This window comes from Lolium rigidum, chromosome 4 (genome assembly GCF_022539505.1).
Source record: "Lolium rigidum isolate FL_2022 chromosome 4, APGP_CSIRO_Lrig_0.1, whole genome shotgun sequence".
NCBI classification, from domain to species: Eukaryota; Viridiplantae; Streptophyta; class Magnoliopsida; order Poales; family Poaceae; genus Lolium; species Lolium rigidum.
Window position 1 is genome coordinate 10,938,409 of NC_061511.1, and position 17,742 is coordinate 10,956,150.

Consider the following 17,742-nt stretch of genomic DNA (forward strand, 5'->3'; position numbering starts at 1 on the left):
TATATTTGCCTGGTTGAATAATAGGTGGTTCGATGCTTGTGTTAGCTTGGCTCCATGTTTTTGTAGATATAGACTTGAGCAGTATGAGAGGAGATCAATTAATAAATTGAAAAGACACATGTGCTACTAAAGATGACCGTGAATGTTGGTGTCGTTGCTTGCATGTGTTGCCTTGTATGTACATGTGTCATGTTTCCAGTTGTGGTGATAAACTGGTCACATGATGTTTTCAGTTTCTGAACACCAGTGTCGTTCTTTCAGAGTAACTGCATCCCATGGATTTTGAGGAAAACCCCGAGCTCATATTTGGAGAGGAGTTCTGCTTTCCTGCCACAGCAACTTACTATCCAACTCCATATGCCCCAGATGGTAACATGGCCTCATCATCTCTTGACTATGTGATATGTCTTGCTAGTGGAGTTTGTTACTTAATGGCTTTTGCTCTCTTCATTGCAGAAATTAATCTGCCTGCTGACTTGTATGAGCACCAGCCACTTTGGGGATGTGGAGATCAAGGTCTACATTACTCGGTTAGTACTCCAGAATGCATGTTTCATTCTTGCTACCATTGTTTGCCGATGTGTTTGATTAGGTAGGTACTTGTCCTTTTACAGGGCCAGCAGGCTGAAAGCACATCATGCCCGTATTTTGTTGTCCCTCACTATGGGCTTTCATATTCTCCCCTTGCCCCTTACCCGCCAGAAACTTGTGCCGTAGCTGATCACAGATTTGCTGGAGCCCAAGAGTATCTTGCTAAGCCAGCTGATGTCACATACCATCAACCAGTTCCTACACCCCGCTATGATGTTCTTCCATCTGCTCCACATTGGGGCCTAGCTAGCATGTCGAAAAGTGTCACATACTCTGATAGCTTATTCATTCCCAGTGGACAAGGCTCAAGTTTTCCTTTTGCCTTAGAAAAGGGTATTACATGGAATCCATCTCTACAATCAGCTGGCGTTGCTCCAAAAAAAATCGAAGGCCATGCTATGCTGCCAACGGCACAACTGCATAGTTCAGGTCCATGGAAGCAAGATCTAGCAGATCGAAACATGATGCCTGCTAAACTTAGTCGTGCTCCACAGGTATGCCATATGTCCTCATACTTATAACTCTTGGGTTTTTCTTCTGTTTTATCCTACAGTTGAACTTAGGTAGCCAGATCCTGTTAATGCCCTCATGCCTGTCATTCCATCTGTTGTACAAGGTAGTGGGCTTCTTTTGCCCTTTTCTAGTATAAAGTTTTGGAAAGAGTTTATATAATATATCTGTGTTACTGAACTGAAGTTAGTGTTGGTAATTATTACGTTTGTTACAGCATGTGCAGAAGAAATACCGTTACCAATGGACGCATATATTCATACTCATTCCCTGTCAAACATTCTGATGCCACTACCATATCTTCCACACTTCTGCAATTATACAAAATAAACTCTTGTTATATTCCATGTGTTATTGACTATCTCGTTATGATTAGGCATCAGGACACTCTCTACAAGGGGGATTTCCTTCTGTCAAGTCGTTGCAGCAGGCTACTTCATCATACAATTATAATGCCTCAAATGTTGGACCAGACCTTCGTAAGATGGTTATAGCTGAGAAACTCCAATCAAGCTCAACGCCCAGAACTAATTCATCATACAATTATAATGCTTCAAATGTTGGATCAGACCTTCGTAAGATGGTTATAGCAGAGAAACTCCAACCAAGCTTGAAGCCCAGAAGCCATGTAAATGGTTTCACTGGAAAGTTGAGTTCACCGCATTGGCAGAAGATGGGCCAAGAAAAAAAGCCAAGAGGTTCGATGCCATCAGAAATAGTTGCCAAATCCTGTACATCAATGCTGCATATTGGCAATCCACAGGGCGAAATCATCATTAGGACTGATCAGTATAACGGAGATGACTTCCAGCTGGTGTATCCCAATGCAAAATTCTTTGTTATCAAGTCTTATAGCGAGGCAAATGTTCATAAATCCATCAAATATGGTGTCTGGTCGAGTTCTCGTCTTGGAAACCGGAAGCTGGATAGAGCATTTAAAGATGCTCAAATGATAACTACAAGTAGTTCTGCAATGAAAAGCAGCCAATCTGCCTTTTCGTCAAAAGAAACAGCTAGTTCTGCCTTGTGTCCAGTTTTTCTATTCTTTTCGGTGAGTTTGTCTTAATCTAAGGAGTATCGACTGTTCTAGTCAATATCCCGCTCTTGAACTTGAATTTCTGAACCTAAATCATTGTCTAACAGGTCAATCAAAGTTCCCATTTCTGTGGTGTTGCTGAGATGGTTGGCCCTGTGGATTTTCAAAAGAACATGGACTTTTGGAGCGAGGATAAGTGGACTGGAAGCTTTCCTGTGAAGTGGCACATCATAAAGAATATACCAAACACCACCTTACAGCCGATCTTGCTGTACAACAATGAACACAAGTCTGTCATATTCAGCAGAGATACACAAGAGGTATGTTCTCTCATACCTTGCTAGTTTGTTTTACATGGAACACATCTGTTACGAGACATGATTATTGTTCACTGTACATGTTTTTGGTTCTAACATATAACTGTCTGCATGCGATTTCCTGCACATTGCTTTCACAAACAAGCTGAAAATGAAAGTAGCATCCTAAATCAATATTACTGGACAGCTTTGTTTCGTTGGATCCAGTTATCATAAATAAGGGGTTTTTCTTGTATTTAGTTAGCATTTTGCTGTAGTACAGCTTGGACAACAACATATCTTTTAATGCCATTAACCTTGGTCTCACTCTGTGATCTCCCGCTATGTTTTACTTGCAGGTACACTATGGTCCTGGAACTTGTATGCTCAAGATCTTCAAATCTACCATAGCAAAAGAATGTCTGCTTGATCAATTCATGATGTATGAGGAGGAAGAAGCAAGAGGCAGAAATTACACGAGATCTAAGCTTAGCGGTGATGCTCCACGTTTCATACCTGTCCCTAATCTGTATGCGGCTCATGCCTACGTTCCTCGGCAGCCCAAAGCTGACAGAGCACTGGTGAACAGAATCATCAGGGAGACGCATGATCTGGCAGGCAAGCTACAGGATGTAAATTTGGATGTGCAGCAGATTTCAGGGAAAGAATCTGGGAACCCTGTTAGAGATTCTGCCAAGGTGTATGCACAGAGAAAAAAGCGCATCAGGCATGGAAAGCAGGCTCATGAGGATGTCGTCAAAGCTGTAACATACCAGCCCCTAGCTTCAAACATGCTGGCTGCTCTGGATGATGGAAAGTTAACCTGGCAGGAGGCTGAAGTCGCCCCAGTTGGAGAAGAGCGCTCAGAGGCTGCTGCCAACGTCTCATCAGAGGCACCTGAAGAGTATACAACTGAAGTCAAGAATGCCTTGGTGCACAGTGCGTCAGCAATTCCAGAGACGATTTATGAAGAAAAGAAGATCGTTCGGGAGCACTGCTCCCCAGCAACCAGTTCTCAGATGAGTGGAACCTGGTCAGGTTGCTCGATTCATGATTTTCTTCGCGTTGGCTCGATGCTGGTCCCGATGAAGATATCCAGTTAAAAGATCCAAAAACATTTCTCTTATCAACCAGAATCGAGGTCTTGCTTGTGGATAGGAGGAAGGGGTTCTCTTTTGGCTTTTGAGTTGCCAGGTTCTTGCCAACATTGTGAGGAAGCGTTCTCTGGCTTAATAGGTGGCCTGGGAGGAATTTACATCGGCTTTTAGGCTCAACAAGGGAAGGCTTGAAACTCCTCAGGTTCCTTATTTATCTATCTGTTCTCTGAAAAAGAAATGCAAGTTGTCTGTGATGTCTTAAACCCCTTGATTATTTGGATACACGAGCTTGATCTTCCTCTTTTGTTAAGTTATTAAATGGCACAATGCTGCTACCATCTCACTGAGATTTTTCCCATGAAATTTCGCGATCTAATATTTCTCCCTTGATTCATTATCTGTTATTTAAATATCCTAATCATTGAGTTGTTGGATTTTTTTTTTTCGAAATGAAGTTGTCAGATTATGTGTGCATCATCATGGATCTAGCTGTCGGTGAGATCTTGGATTAGGTTGGTTGGTAGCGCATTTTGTACAAGACCTAGGTGTCTGCATGCTCTCGTAAGATAGTGTCAACCACCTGACATAAACATGCATTCTCTTTTGTTACGCTGGAGTCACCTTCTTTAGACTTTAGTCCAACCACCATTCATGAATGAGAAAACAACACTAGTGTATATCCGCCGTGTTGTGATTATCTATTTGCATTTGATACTGTACTCATCCAGCCTTGTTCTTAACCTTGTCAAGCTCAATGGCTACCTGGTTGGTATGTACTAGTAGTAATAAGCTGTTGACTTCGTCATGTGTGACAGAGCTGGGTTTACTGACCACTATTGAGCTACCAATATACTATTTTAAAGCCATCCACATCTGCTGGTAAGCGTGTTCAAAAAAAAAAAAACATCTGCTGGTAAGCGCTAACCACTCTTAGGTAGCAGTACTAACTGACCAAACTTGGCTCCCATCTGTGCACACGGATCACTACTATTGTTAGGTGGTAACAAACTGCGTCGATCGATCACTGGATAGAAGGATCGATGATTCGGCAAGCACAGCTGGGACGGTTTGGCATGTCAGTTGCGACGTTGCTGTACAGGTTATGATCTGGATCAGCCTCTCTTGATCCGAGCGACTGAGCCGTATTGCATCGTAGCATCAATTGCTCAAGGCTGTCACGCTTTTCCTACTGATCCGCTTTTGCTCGTCGGCACCAACTGCTACCACCATCGCCATGATTCCGTGATATATTACTCCTACTGACTTTCTCGTAACCGGCCTCATCATGTCTCCCTCCTTTTTTGACGTAAATAATCTCATGTGCGCCTCGTTGAGGACCTGTCGGTTATTCAGTTTATCAAACCTCTCTGTGCTGCGCGCGCGCACGAGGGAGGGAGGAATCTTAGCGCTTCATACTCGAGCACATGCTGACATATGCTTTTTTTTAAAATATGTTTCAGGGTTGTAACATATACTCCATCCTCTGAATTATAAGATGTTCCACTTCTTCCCTCCGGAATTAAGTGTTCTAGATTTGTCTAGATTCGCACGTATGTACACACTAAAACATAATACATGCGAATCTAGACTAAAACATGTTTAATACATGCAAATCTAAACAAACTCGAGTCACTTATTTGCAGGGATTTTTTTTCCTAAATAGTATGTATGTAGATGCATTTTATGTTACATTATTACGTAATTTGCGAGTGAGTTCAATTATTGAAAGCAACATCATAGCTGCACTACCATACTTAACCATAGACTGGGAAGGTCACTGCAACATCACCATAGCCGTTGTTGATGTCGCCCATGAAATTGTCAAAGTCGCTAGATTTGTCGATGAAGCAAGACTACGAAAAAGCAGACAGACAGAGCGAGCAGTCACACCAAGACGATCCCTAAAAACTTTATCGCCCATCATCTCGAAGGATGGGGTTATGGCCTACTCTCCTAGATGGTTGTGCAGAGGACGGCACATCAAAAGAAACTAGATGCAAGAGAAAGAAGCGAGTGGAGAACTTGGATCTGTTTTGTCTCTCGAATCATGGTATAGCCTGGGAGGGGAGCCACTGATCGGAAACCCCACGCGCTGAAATATAGGGACACACGTCGAACATGCAGACGTAGGCTGACATGTGCTCAACATAGTTGGTGCACCAAGCAAAAATTTAGGCTTCTACAAAACAAGAAGAAAATGTTGAAAGATTGAGAATCGACCCGAGTCTAGGACTCGAATAGAGTCTCGAGGGCTACTGGACATGGGTATACTATATTGTATATTGAGTACTTGATGTTACCATCCCTGGTTTTGAGTCCAAGAAGGAATAGGTCGAAGCCCAATAGCTATGTATAATAGGTAGGCTAGGCCCGTATCGGGTAAACCACCTAGGCAATGTAACCGACCCAAAGGTGGACTCTGAGACCTATCCCACTATATAAGGGCTAGGAGGAGCCACAATGAGGATTTAGATTCACAACCCGCAACACCCCTGTAACCCTAGTTTCGTAATACAATCTCGGCGATTTTTTCCCTTGATCATACTTTTCTTCATCTATGTAGTTTGGCTCACCGGTCTTTGAATTCACCAGCGCTCTCCTTTCCTGAAAACGCAAGTCCATCATCAATGGGAATTGATAAGGTTACCCCTTGTAGTCGAAGGACGGGGTTTCAAAGGCCTGCTCTCCTAGATGGTTGTGCATGCAGTCACTAGGATGAGGAAGACTTGAGGACGATGCATCAAAAGGAACTGGATGCAAGAGAAAGACAGAAGCGAGTGGAGAACTCGACCTGTTCTATCTCTCGAATCCTGGAATAGCATGGGAGTGGAGCCACCGACGAAACGCCACGCATTGGAATACAAGGACACACGTCGAACATGCAGACGCAAGCTGGCATGTACTCAACTTAGTTGTTTCACCAAAAAAAAATAGTCTTCTACAAAACAGGTTTCTAACTCAAACTCGATTCACCGAACACGACGAGCATGCATGGCGATGCGAGGAGGAGTGCGGGGGAACTCTTTTCTTTCACTTACTTACAAGAGCTAAAATAGCGGCCCTTATAGGCTGCTCCGACTCTCTCTTTCAACTAGTAATGTAAAACTAAATTTTGTTTCCCGCACCTCCTAAGCTGCGATGAAAGATGGATCTTGAGATTTCAGAATTTATAGGCTAGATGGGATGTCTATTTAGGCTGCAGCCCATATATAATCCAACATTGTAGCGTGCATGTTTACTCATTTCGGTTTGTACACAGTCTACATTAAAATTTGTAAAGCATCTTATAATTCGAAACACAGGAAGTGCTTCTTTATTTGCACTGGATCGATCATCCGCTTTGATTTTGTGCTTGTTCTTCAAGTCGCCAGTTCCTATCATAGGATGAAACTCCCCACCGATAAGTAACCGACAGGCGACAGCTACATGTGTGGAACGCCAGAATTTTGTTTGTCTTTTGCTGCTGACGACTACTCACACCGGTCACACCGGTGGTACTGGACGATCTGCGGCGATTGCACGTTACCGACCTACCGGTGCGGAAGCGGCTTCGCAGAGGGAGCCGAATGAGAAGCCAACATTCCACCAGACACGAACGACCTTGACCGCCACTACCTCACCAATACACCTACCTGCGCTCATGCGTCAATGACAAGTGACACCAACAACAACTAAAGTTCCTTTGTGTGCGTCCTAGCTACTTTCCGCTGAATCAACTCCACTCGTGGTCATCGCGTTGCACTCGTACCGATTAATCAACGCCTAAATAAAGCATTCACCCGTCACCTTTTTTTTCCCAACGGAAATGGTACTAGCGTTGGCAGGAGTGTTTATTAATCTTGCCATAACGAGGTAAAAAGAGCTTTCCACCTGGAGGCAACAAGAAAGAAATCTATCTAGTCTAACTCGGGAGTACTACGTAGCATGTCGTGTTGCAAGGGAGGCAACAAGAGATCTATCTAGACTATTAGAAGACCTCATATATTTGCACAATGCACATTCAACTTTCTGCCTCATCTCACTACTACTTCAACTTTTTCACTCCTTGCCCTACATGGGCGTAGTAGATCGCATCGGAGCGCTATGAACGTCGAACTCCAACCGTTGTACTAATATATAGCTCCATTTTGTCCCGCCTTAACCTCACTGTTATAAAAGGAGCAAATTTCACAAAAACAAAACTATTATGGTAAGGGTTTAACATAACCATAACCGAAATAAATTTTATTAGAAAATCTCAGCTTTTAGGGCAAGTTTTTTTCCAGATATTCCTGATCTTGTGATTTTGTAAGTTTGACACCGTTTTCGAAAACCTAGGCCGACAAGGTAGGTGCCAAATGGCAGCGAAGATGTTTCTGATTACCTGGGCCACAAGTTTCAATTTTTGAACATTTTTTTGTCAAAAGTTATAAAAAAATATAAAAACAATTTGTTTGGTTCAAGTATGTTTCAGCTCCTCTTCGATATGCATAAAACCAGAATGAACCATTTCGTTTGCCACATGGCACCTGATTTGTGAACTCGGGTGATCAAGAAAAAACGTCAAACTTACTAAGTTGTGAGATTTTGTTTTTTTTGAAACAATTTAGCCCAAAAGTTATGCTTTTTCTGATAAAATTTCATTCGGCTGTGGTTTTCTGATACCCTAGCCCCAATAGATGTGGTTGTGTTAAATTTTCTCCCACAAGAAATATCTTGGATACACATACATGAACAAAAAATTACATTAATTTTCTTATATAAAAAAGAAACCATGCATATATTTTTAAGAGAAACAAGTATTCTATGTTATTTTCGCCATTTCCACCATCAGTAGTCATCTTATTGATATTCCTCTACATTTAGGATTACTCTTCAAAACCTTTGGGCGTATTTCCTAGACAAAGCATTATGAATATTAAAACAATGTTGTCATATCTTTGCAACAAAATAAAAAAATCCATATATAGTTTCAATGTTTTGAAATGAAGACATTTTCAAATTTTTATGATCAAGATTTAGGGATGTGTTTGTACTTCCTCTATCCCAAAATATAAGACATAAGTTTAGTCAAAATTCAGAATCTTCTAAATTTGAAAAAGTTTATATAAAAATATGAACATTCAGAGTACTAAATAAATAATAATTGATTCACCCTAAAGTATATTTTGTCAATATGTCTATTCAATATTGTAGATGTTCACATTTTCAACTTTCTGCCTCATCTCACTAGCTGTTCAACCTTTTCACTCCTTGCCCTACATGGGCGTACGAGACCTCATTGGACCGCTATGAACGTCTAATCGTTGTACTACAATATAGTTACATTTCACCCTCCCTTAATTTCACTGTTATAAAAGGATAAAATTTGAAAAAATCACGACTACTGTGGCAAAGATTTAACATAACCACAACCGAACGAAATTTCATTAGAAAACCATAGTTTTTACGGTACGTTGCTTCAGATAACCCTAACCTTGTGATTTTGTAAGTTTGACGTTGTTTCCGACAACCTAGGCCCACAAGGTAGGTTCCAAATGGCAGCGGAGATGTTTCTGATTACCGAATTTTTGAACAATTTTCTGTCAAAATTTGCAAAGAAAATACAAAAATATTTTGTTTAGTTCAAGTATGTTTCCGCTCCTGTTCGGTATGGATAAAACCAGAAAGAACCACTTCCTTTACCACACTGCACCTGATTTGTGAACCCAGGCGATCAAGAAAAATGTCAAACTTAATAAGTTGTGAGATCTATTTTTTTTGAAAATTTACTCCAAAAGTTGTGGTTTTCTGATAAAATTTTCTTAGGCTCTGGTTTTCTGATACCCTAGCCCCAATAGTTGTGGTTTTGTGAAATTTGATCTCACAAGAAATATCTTGGATACACATACATGAACAAAAAAAAAATACATGAATTTTCTTACATAAAAAGAAAGCATGCATATATTTTTAAGAGAAATAAGTATTTCATGTCATTTTCACCATTTCCATCATTAGTTGCCATCTTATATTTATATTCCTTTACATTTAGGAATACCCTTCGAAACCTTTAGGCGTATTTCTTCATGACTAAACAATGCATTAGGAATATTACAACAATGTCATATCTTTGCAATAAAACAAAAATACATATATAGTTTTTAATGTTTTGAAATGAAGAGCTTTTCACATTTTTATGATCAAGATTTAGGAATGTGTTGTACTTCCTCTTCCTCTGTCCCAAAATGTAAGACATATAAGCTTAGTCAAAATTCAAAATCTTCTAAATTTGACCAAGTTTATATAACAAATATGAACATTCAGAATACTAAATCAATAACAAAGAGGTTCACCCTAAAGTATATTTTCTCAATATGTTTATTCAATATTGTAGATGTTCTTTTTCCCGTAAATATTTCATCCCTCAATCTTAGTAGGGTTTGACTATTGAGTAAACTTACACGCCTCATATTTTGGGACGAAGGGTGTATACAATATCATAACATCCAAGTAGATAGAAAGAAAATGCGCCACTAAATGTGATGCACCAATCTTAAAACATTTTGGCAATTGGATAGTTGGAGCCCCCCATCCCCCACTGAGTACTCTGTAATCCATCCGTTTTTATTTACTTCGTGTTTTGGGTTTAATAAAAACCAAACTTCGTCAAGTTTGAAAAAAAAATATAGGAAAAAATATCAATAACCATAATACCAAATGCATATAATATAAACATATAGTTTATGAAGATTATAAGAATATAGATTCAACATTGTAGATGTTAACATTTTTGCTAAATATTTAGTCAAACTTCACCAATCTAGTTGTGAAAAAGTGCACATCGAGGGAACTGAAATTCAGGTATGTAGGTGTGGGGATGAAAGTTGCCCTTGCAACTTTTCATGAAAAATATATCCATTTGCATCCTGCGGGGAGAAGTGGAAAATGAAAAATACAATACAAGTAGCTTTACCAAAACCTATTTTTTCCTAATAAATCCAGGTTCTCATTTTTTCTTGGAAAACTATAGTTGTTAGAAACTTGATTCAACTGCATCAGCACCAATTTCGGTACCTTCGAACCCGATTGAGAATTCGAGATTAACCTTTCTCTTATTACCAGAGAAAAATTCTCTGACTTGCCAGGGCTTTTTGATTCAGAGGAATTTCATATTGGAGGTTTTGAATCCTTGGAATCTTTCTTCCGCATGTCATTTTATTCATAGGATTGAGATTCTTATAAATTTTCCCTTAGAACCTCTGCACTCTATTTTGGATGTAAAAAAAAAATCTTCCACCCAAACCTCGTATTACAATTACATTTTTTTCACACCGATATCAAACTCGCGTTGTAATTTTGTATGATTTTCCAAATCTATAGGATCGAAGATGACACAACACTCCCTTTTAATTATTATTCGTGCGCAAATCATATGGCATGGAATTGAGCTTCAGCTGCTGTTACTTCATTTTTAACCGTTTGGATCATAGGAACAAGTCAGTGAAACACAATAATTTAGCCACTTCTGTTAGCTGACACTCTGGCCAGTTGGTACCAAAATAAAGCACACGCAAATAAAAGAACAGGGTCACGCACCAACCCCTGCACATGTTTTGTGCACCGGCAGTTTCTTCATCCCGAGCTTTTTCTTGGTTTGAAAGCATTGTTCTGTGTGCAGCAGGAGCAACTCTGTAACCAACACTGTATATAAACAACACGCACACAGAAACAGGGCTGACTGACAGACAAGAGAGAGCACGGGTGACCACCGGCCATGGCGAGCGCGCTGAACGGCGGCGGAGGGAATGGCGGCGGGGGCGTCGGCGGGGCGATGAAGAACATGAGCCTGCTGCGCTTCCAGTACTACTGCGTGCTGGGGGCGGTGGCCGGGGCCGTCATCTTCGCCACGCTCCGCTACATGCCCGCCGCGGCCGCCGGCGCCGGCGCCGGGGCCCTCTCCACCTCCTCCGCCGTCGCCACCGCGCCCGCGGTGAGCGAGCACCGGAAGAGCAAGGGGCCGGCGGTGCAGCCGCGGAAGGCGGCGGCGGGGGTGGACGCGAAGGCGTCGGAGGTGCTGGTGTTCAACTTCGGGGACTCCAACTCGGACACGGGCGGCGCGGTGGCCATCATGGGGATCCGCATCGCGCCGCCGGAGGGGCGCGCCTTCTTCGGCCACCCCACCGGCAGGCTCTCCGACGGCCGCGTCGTGCTCGACTTCATCTGTGAGTGCCCCGTTCCCCGTTCCCCTCCGCTTCCCTTCCACCGGCCCTAGAGTAGAGCTAAGCAGAGATTGGGTAAATTCATCAAGCGTTGGCACTAGTAATTTACTAATGCAAGTAGATTAATCTGTGGAATGTCTTGTCGTAGTGCGTAATCTATGCTTAGTTGCATTGGGAATCGGTCGGGGGCGAGAGTGAGCATTCGAATTGAAAATCTGTCGCTGGGTAAATGTCTAGTCAAATGCTACGGCTAAGTAACTCTGCTAAAGAATGCCGCGCAATCCTTCAACCAGTACTAGGCAGGATTATCCATTTGGGACAGGGGAATTTTTGGAACAACATTGTGTTTTATTTCGAATTCTTACACTGTAAACAAACAGTGTGATCTAATCACACACTCTGTTGAGGGGTCAGCCGAGCGTGTGCATCAATCGATGCTCGTGTGGAGCACATTTCTCTGGTTCTGTCGAGTTGGGATGGACTGGCACATTCCGACTTGACGCCAAAACATTAGCGAGAGGCGTCTCTCCATCCTTGTCCTGGTTTCATGAAAATCGATCTCGTGGCCATGGGAAATGTAGATCTAGCCCCAAATTGAAATTGGGCACCAACCAAAGACGACAGTAACGCCAAAAACCCATTTCATCTTTTCTTTTCCACTCTGGCAGAAAATGTTTCCTTTTTTGTGGGTTCAGTTTAGCGGCCAGCCAAAAAGCTTGTAGGAAACGGGATCTTATGTTGAGTTTCTAAGCATGCTCGTGCGACCGCCGATCACCAAACGCTACCAACGCCGCACTAGCTACAGGTAACTCAGCTTTCGTTTAAACAAAGCAAAGGAAATCAGAGGAAAGAGACGGATCACTGATATACTTAATTAGCAAAAGGGAGCGTATCCATGATCCACCCATCTGATCCATGCATTAGGTGGCGAATGCGATGCTGGATCGCACGACGATGACAGCTCGTCTGCCCATTTTTCTCCCGTCAAGTTGAGCGCACACCCTGGGCCTAATTACATCCTAATTCAGCATTTCACGCTTGAGCTGGAAGGTTTTGGGTGGGCGACCACCACCGTGTCTGGATTGTTCGCAGTGTCTGGCTAGAACAAGGATGACGCCGAGGTTTCAGAAATCGCGCTGGACGAGGAGGAAGGGTCGAATTTGATGTCAAACGGAAGGCGACGGCAGAGTCGCGTTTCCTTGGGACTATTATGTTGTCTGGATGACGCTAAGGTTTCAGTGTTCTTTTTATTTTTTTGCGGGTAAGGTTTCAGAATTCAGACATACAGACAGTTCTACGATGGGTGATGGATGAGCTAGGACCTGAACGAGGAGGAGAGGAGAGGACTGAGGAGTGGGTGGCCGACGGCAAGTTGGCGACTCACTTTTGGGCCTGTAGACTCGTGGTTTCTCGTCAGGTTCAGGTTGGCGACGCGTAGCAATGGACGGAAGCTGCGACTCTTCGCGCACCCACCATTGTTCAATTTCTTTATTCACAGCACCAAAGGTAGAATATCACATGGGGGCTAGCTCGGCGGCTACCTCCCCTACCCTCTCTTTGCCCATCTTTCTGCCATCCCTTTTGGGATGGTCCGGCGCTGCACATGGGAGCTTCCCGGCATCTCCCCCTCGGATTCTTCTGGGCCGCCCAACCCACGGACAAGTGAAATCGAGTCGAACTTCGAGGGGAATTGTCCCGGTCCATCGGAGCGGAGCCCCACGCACGGAACATGAAGAGATCGCTGGCAGCGGGGATCAAGTCACCGGAGCAATTTTCACACAAGTGCAGTTGGGAGTTTGCCTGAACAAGAGCTCTCTCTCTTTACTTCCTTTCCAGTTCCAGGCACGTCGCGCCATTCAATCTTACCTACCAAAATGATACTAATGGATGAAGCCACACGAATAATTTCGACCAGAATGGATTCTCCTGGTCCTATCGCCATTGCTGTTCCGTAGCCTCTTTCTTCTCTTCTTTCTAACATTCTCTTCACGCACTGCCTAACTACTATCAAAATCCACGCAGACAAGGATCTCACATACGTTATTGGGTACATTAGTATTCATTAGCACTAGCGGTCTATCACAAATGCACATTCTCTCCTTTCTCCACTCCTTATTTCACATCTTTTCAACTTCGCCTGCTTCAAGGTAAACAAGCACTACTTGGACTGAAAACCCTGTGTTGCGTCTTCCTAAAGAATCACTTGGATTCAACCTGCTGCTCTGAAAATGATAGCCCGCCTCTAAAATGCCGAAAACACGGCACAACTGAGAGGAGCTATTATTATACATAAGCGTGTATCACTCAAGGCAATAAAATGCCTTGCAGTTTACTACTCCTCGTTCTCTACTACACAAGTCAACAATGTCTTTGTGGCCTCTTCAGAACCTGATACAGCTACTGCAAACCATAGATGTACTGATTACCTTTTATTTTTTTCTACTTTACTATTTGTTTATTCTAGCATACGATCGAACTGGCTGAAAGTTCTGAGACATTAGTAGAATGCAACTTTGCATGCCTGAAGAATTACTGTCTGATTGTCTCACTATGACAGTGTAACTAATGGTTGGATGTGCCATTTTTTCGTGTTCAGGTGAGACGCTGAACACGCATCACCTGAGCCCCTACATGAAGCCGCTGGGTTCCGACTACAGCAACGGTGTCAACTTCGCCATCGCCGGAGCGACCGCGACTCCTGGCGACACGCCGTTTTCGCTTGACGTGCAGGTCGATCAGTTCATCTTCTACAGGGAGAGATGCAATGATTCCATCACAAGAGGTTTGCTGGCCCTCGATCTGACCAAAGTTCCTGATTTCTTTGAGGCTCTATGAACTGACGCACATGTTGATTATTTGTTCTGGTGAATGTCATTCAGGTGAGTCTGCGCCGGTCGACCCGAAAGATTTTCACAAAGCTCTCTTCACGCTGGACATTGGGCAGAACGATATCACTAGCATCATGTACTTACCCTATGATCAAGTGCTTGCAAAACTTCCCCACTTTGTTGCTGAAATCAGGAGAGCCATCCAGGTACATATGGTTCAGATACAGGTTTTCATAAATTCTGGAACACTGACTACTCTGTGAAACGACCATTAAGTTGTTCAATCCTTGCAACAAATGCAGACTTTGCATAAGAACGGTGCGAGGAAGTTCTGGGTACATGGGACAGGTGCGCTGGGATGCCTGCCAGCGAAACTTGCGATCCCGAGGGACAACGATGGTGGCCTCGATGAGCATGGATGCCTCACAAAGTTCAACAATGCCGCCAAGAAGTTCAATGAGTTGCTGAGTGAAGCCTGCGATGACTTGCGCTGGCAACTTAAGAAATCGTCCGTTGTCTTCGTGGATATGTTCGCAATCAAGTATGATCTCGTCGCTAACCACACAAAACATGGTAAGTTACTGTGTCGATTCCCCTTTGCCGATAACTGAAAATAGATCATGGTTCAGTAACTGTTGTTTGTCGGTATGAACCTCTACCCCGAAAAAATGTGCAATTTTGTGATTCTGAAAGTCCAGGGCATTGGATTGCGGTGACCGTTGTTCGTTAGCGAAACTAGTATGATTAAACTTTTTTGGTTCTTGTTATAATTCAGGGATTGAGAAGCCATTGATGACATGTTGCGGCCATGGAGGCCCCCCTTACAACTACGACCCCAAGAGAAGCTGCATGGGCGTTGATAAGGACACGTGCAAGCCTGATGACAAGTTAATCAGCTGGGATGGGGTCCACTTCACCGACGCTGCAAACAGCTTGGTGGCCTCCATGGCCATCAGTGGTGAATACTCCATTCCTAGGATGAAGCTTACCAGCTTGATCAAGCCTGCAAAATCTACTGATTCATGATGAATTGACGATGCATCCATTAAGTCAATCCAGTGAATCCAGTTACCTTGCCACAGAAATGATGAAGCTCGAGGTACTAACAAAAACTGACCCCAATGGAGTTCATTTGAGGTCCTTATAATCACGGTGATTGGGAAAATGGGATGCTATTTTATACTTTTTTTTGTACAATTGCGTTGTATGTGTATATCCTAGGGGTTAAGTTAACGCATGCAGGTTATCTGTACGATGTTTTACCTCTGAATTTTGATCAATAAATATAGATGGATATTTAGACTGTTTTTTTCTTCTCGAAAAGAAATTCCTTACAAAAATGGACATGATCTTATCACTTTGTGGGACAAAAGCTCAACGTTATGACATCCATAACTTCATTTACCTTAGAAAAAAAATTAATGATGCAACTGCTAGATTATCCAAACTGGTCTTGTAAGGGGTATGCCTTAGTTCCACCGCAGCATTCCTGGAGAAATCATGGGGATAAGCAATGCATTACCTTAGACTAGCATTAAACGAAAATGCTTCCAAAGTTTTAGGCCTACATGGAGCAGGCAGTCTGGACCATGGCTACCCTTTTCCCTTTCCACTTTCCAGGCAAAGATGAAAGAACATTCTCGCTTTGGTTCCTTCTGATATGTACCTCACTTTGATTTTAAAAAAAAGTGCAAACGGGACACAGATCAAGGAAATAGCTGCAAACATATTCCATCCAGCCAACAACACATATTCCATTCAACCAACCATCAGCAGTTAGTGTATTCTTTTTTACTTAATCAGCACTTGGTTACAATAAGACTAACATTAAGCACACCAAGAAACGGTGACTTGCATCTTACGAGCACCAACATTAAGCACACCACAACTTGTACCATAACCTTTTGGTGTGAAAACTATATCATCTCTTATAGCAACCTGTTCATCTTTGTCATAGTGTGCCACCAGGATAGAAACTTTGAGCTCTCCATCACAGCGCCGAACGGAGACGACACGCCTTGAAAGCTTTATCGTGCCATCATCAGCAACGAGAGGCAACTTATCATCTCCAAAAGCAAGCAAATGAACTTCCACGTCACGAATGATACTAGCGGTAAGAACACCTTGGAAACCATCTGGCCATGATGACCCACCAATGAGTCGCACGCTAATTGTTGCCTGCACTGCTTTGCTAACGTGATGAAATGTTAACTTCAGCGTGCTGTGTTTGCTAGTATAATCTTCATCATAAGGATAATATACGCGAGTGCTCAACGGCAAGACTAGAAAACTCAGATCTCGATCCTCGGACTCGGTTGCACCCTTAGCTTTAAGCACGATCTCGATGTTTCCAGGATCGAAACATATCAAAACAGCACGAGAAGGACCAGTGAGCTCTAGATACGGATGCTGCATGCAACGATTCATTAAGTAAACATATGATAAATGTTTTGATCGGTACGGGCGCTGACTATGAATAATAGGGAATGCGATAGTAGGATTGAAGCTGATGCAGATAATTAATTACCTCCTCTGCAATTGTTTGGCAATTACTCCTTGCACGAGCGAAGACAATGTTACGATTGCGATTTAGTTCAAAAACATCGCGCACGGTGACCATACCAAAGACCTGTAGCGGCCACCGTAAACCTCCTCTTATTGATGCAACTTTGATCGAACATATTTGTAAGCTATCGCTACCACAGATGAAGGCGCCGTGAGGGGTACGCGCTGCATCGACGGGCGTACATGTACATTTAGTTAGTTATTTAGGTTGAGTAGAAAAAAGTACAGTAGATGGCGTTAGGTGGGTGCTTACTGATGTCATCGTTTTTCCAAGGTTTGCAGGTGAAATAGAGACCGGCGTGGACGGCCTTTGGGTCAGAGTTGTCCTTGTTGTAGCACCAGTCCCCCTCCGCGCTTCTCCTTTCTTGTGCGTTCATCGTCCTCACCTCTTCCTGCACCTCGGCCATGATCGTCGATTGTTCAGTCTCCTCGTCCGTCTGCATTGTTGGATTGGGTTGGGTTGGGTTTGGATACAGGATTCAGATGTAGTACGTATTATTATATGTGAGGCCCCAAGCTAGGCAAGTCTAAGGCATGGATGAAAAAGAGTCCGTGTACAGTACAGGTTGCATCCGATCCGTCTACAGCCGATCAATACAAGCTGAGGCGTTTCATGAGGCAGAGATCGCAGCTTACCATGGC

General features: G+C 43.0%; 2 protein-coding genes across 2 annotated transcripts; both read left to right on the top strand.

Annotated features, from left to right (window-relative positions):
• The first annotated feature begins 266 nt into the window (after window positions 1-266).
• Window positions 267-3,873, top strand: LOC124650514 (YTH domain-containing protein ECT2-like). The gene is made up of 6 exons (XM_047190024.1): window positions 267-369; window positions 457-530; window positions 615-1,085; window positions 1,478-2,152; window positions 2,245-2,457; window positions 2,793-3,873. Exons 1-6 carry the CDS (start codon window positions 276-278, stop codon window positions 3,534-3,536), a joined length of 2,271 nt encoding a protein of 756 aa, XP_047045980.1. The 5' UTR covers window positions 267-275; the 3' UTR covers window positions 3,537-3,873.
• A 7,373-nt stretch (window positions 3,874-11,246) lies between these two features.
• LOC124707973 (GDSL esterase/lipase At1g09390-like) lies at window positions 11,247-15,843 on the top strand. Its single transcript, XM_047239664.1, has 5 exons — window positions 11,247-11,710; window positions 14,304-14,489; window positions 14,587-14,741; window positions 14,838-15,108; window positions 15,311-15,843. The coding sequence occupies exons 1-5, from the start codon at window positions 11,263-11,265 to the stop codon at window positions 15,559-15,561; spliced, it is 1,311 nt and encodes a 436-aa protein (XP_047095620.1). The 5' UTR covers window positions 11,247-11,262; the 3' UTR covers window positions 15,562-15,843.
• Window positions 15,844-17,742: the final 1,899 nt, after the last annotated feature.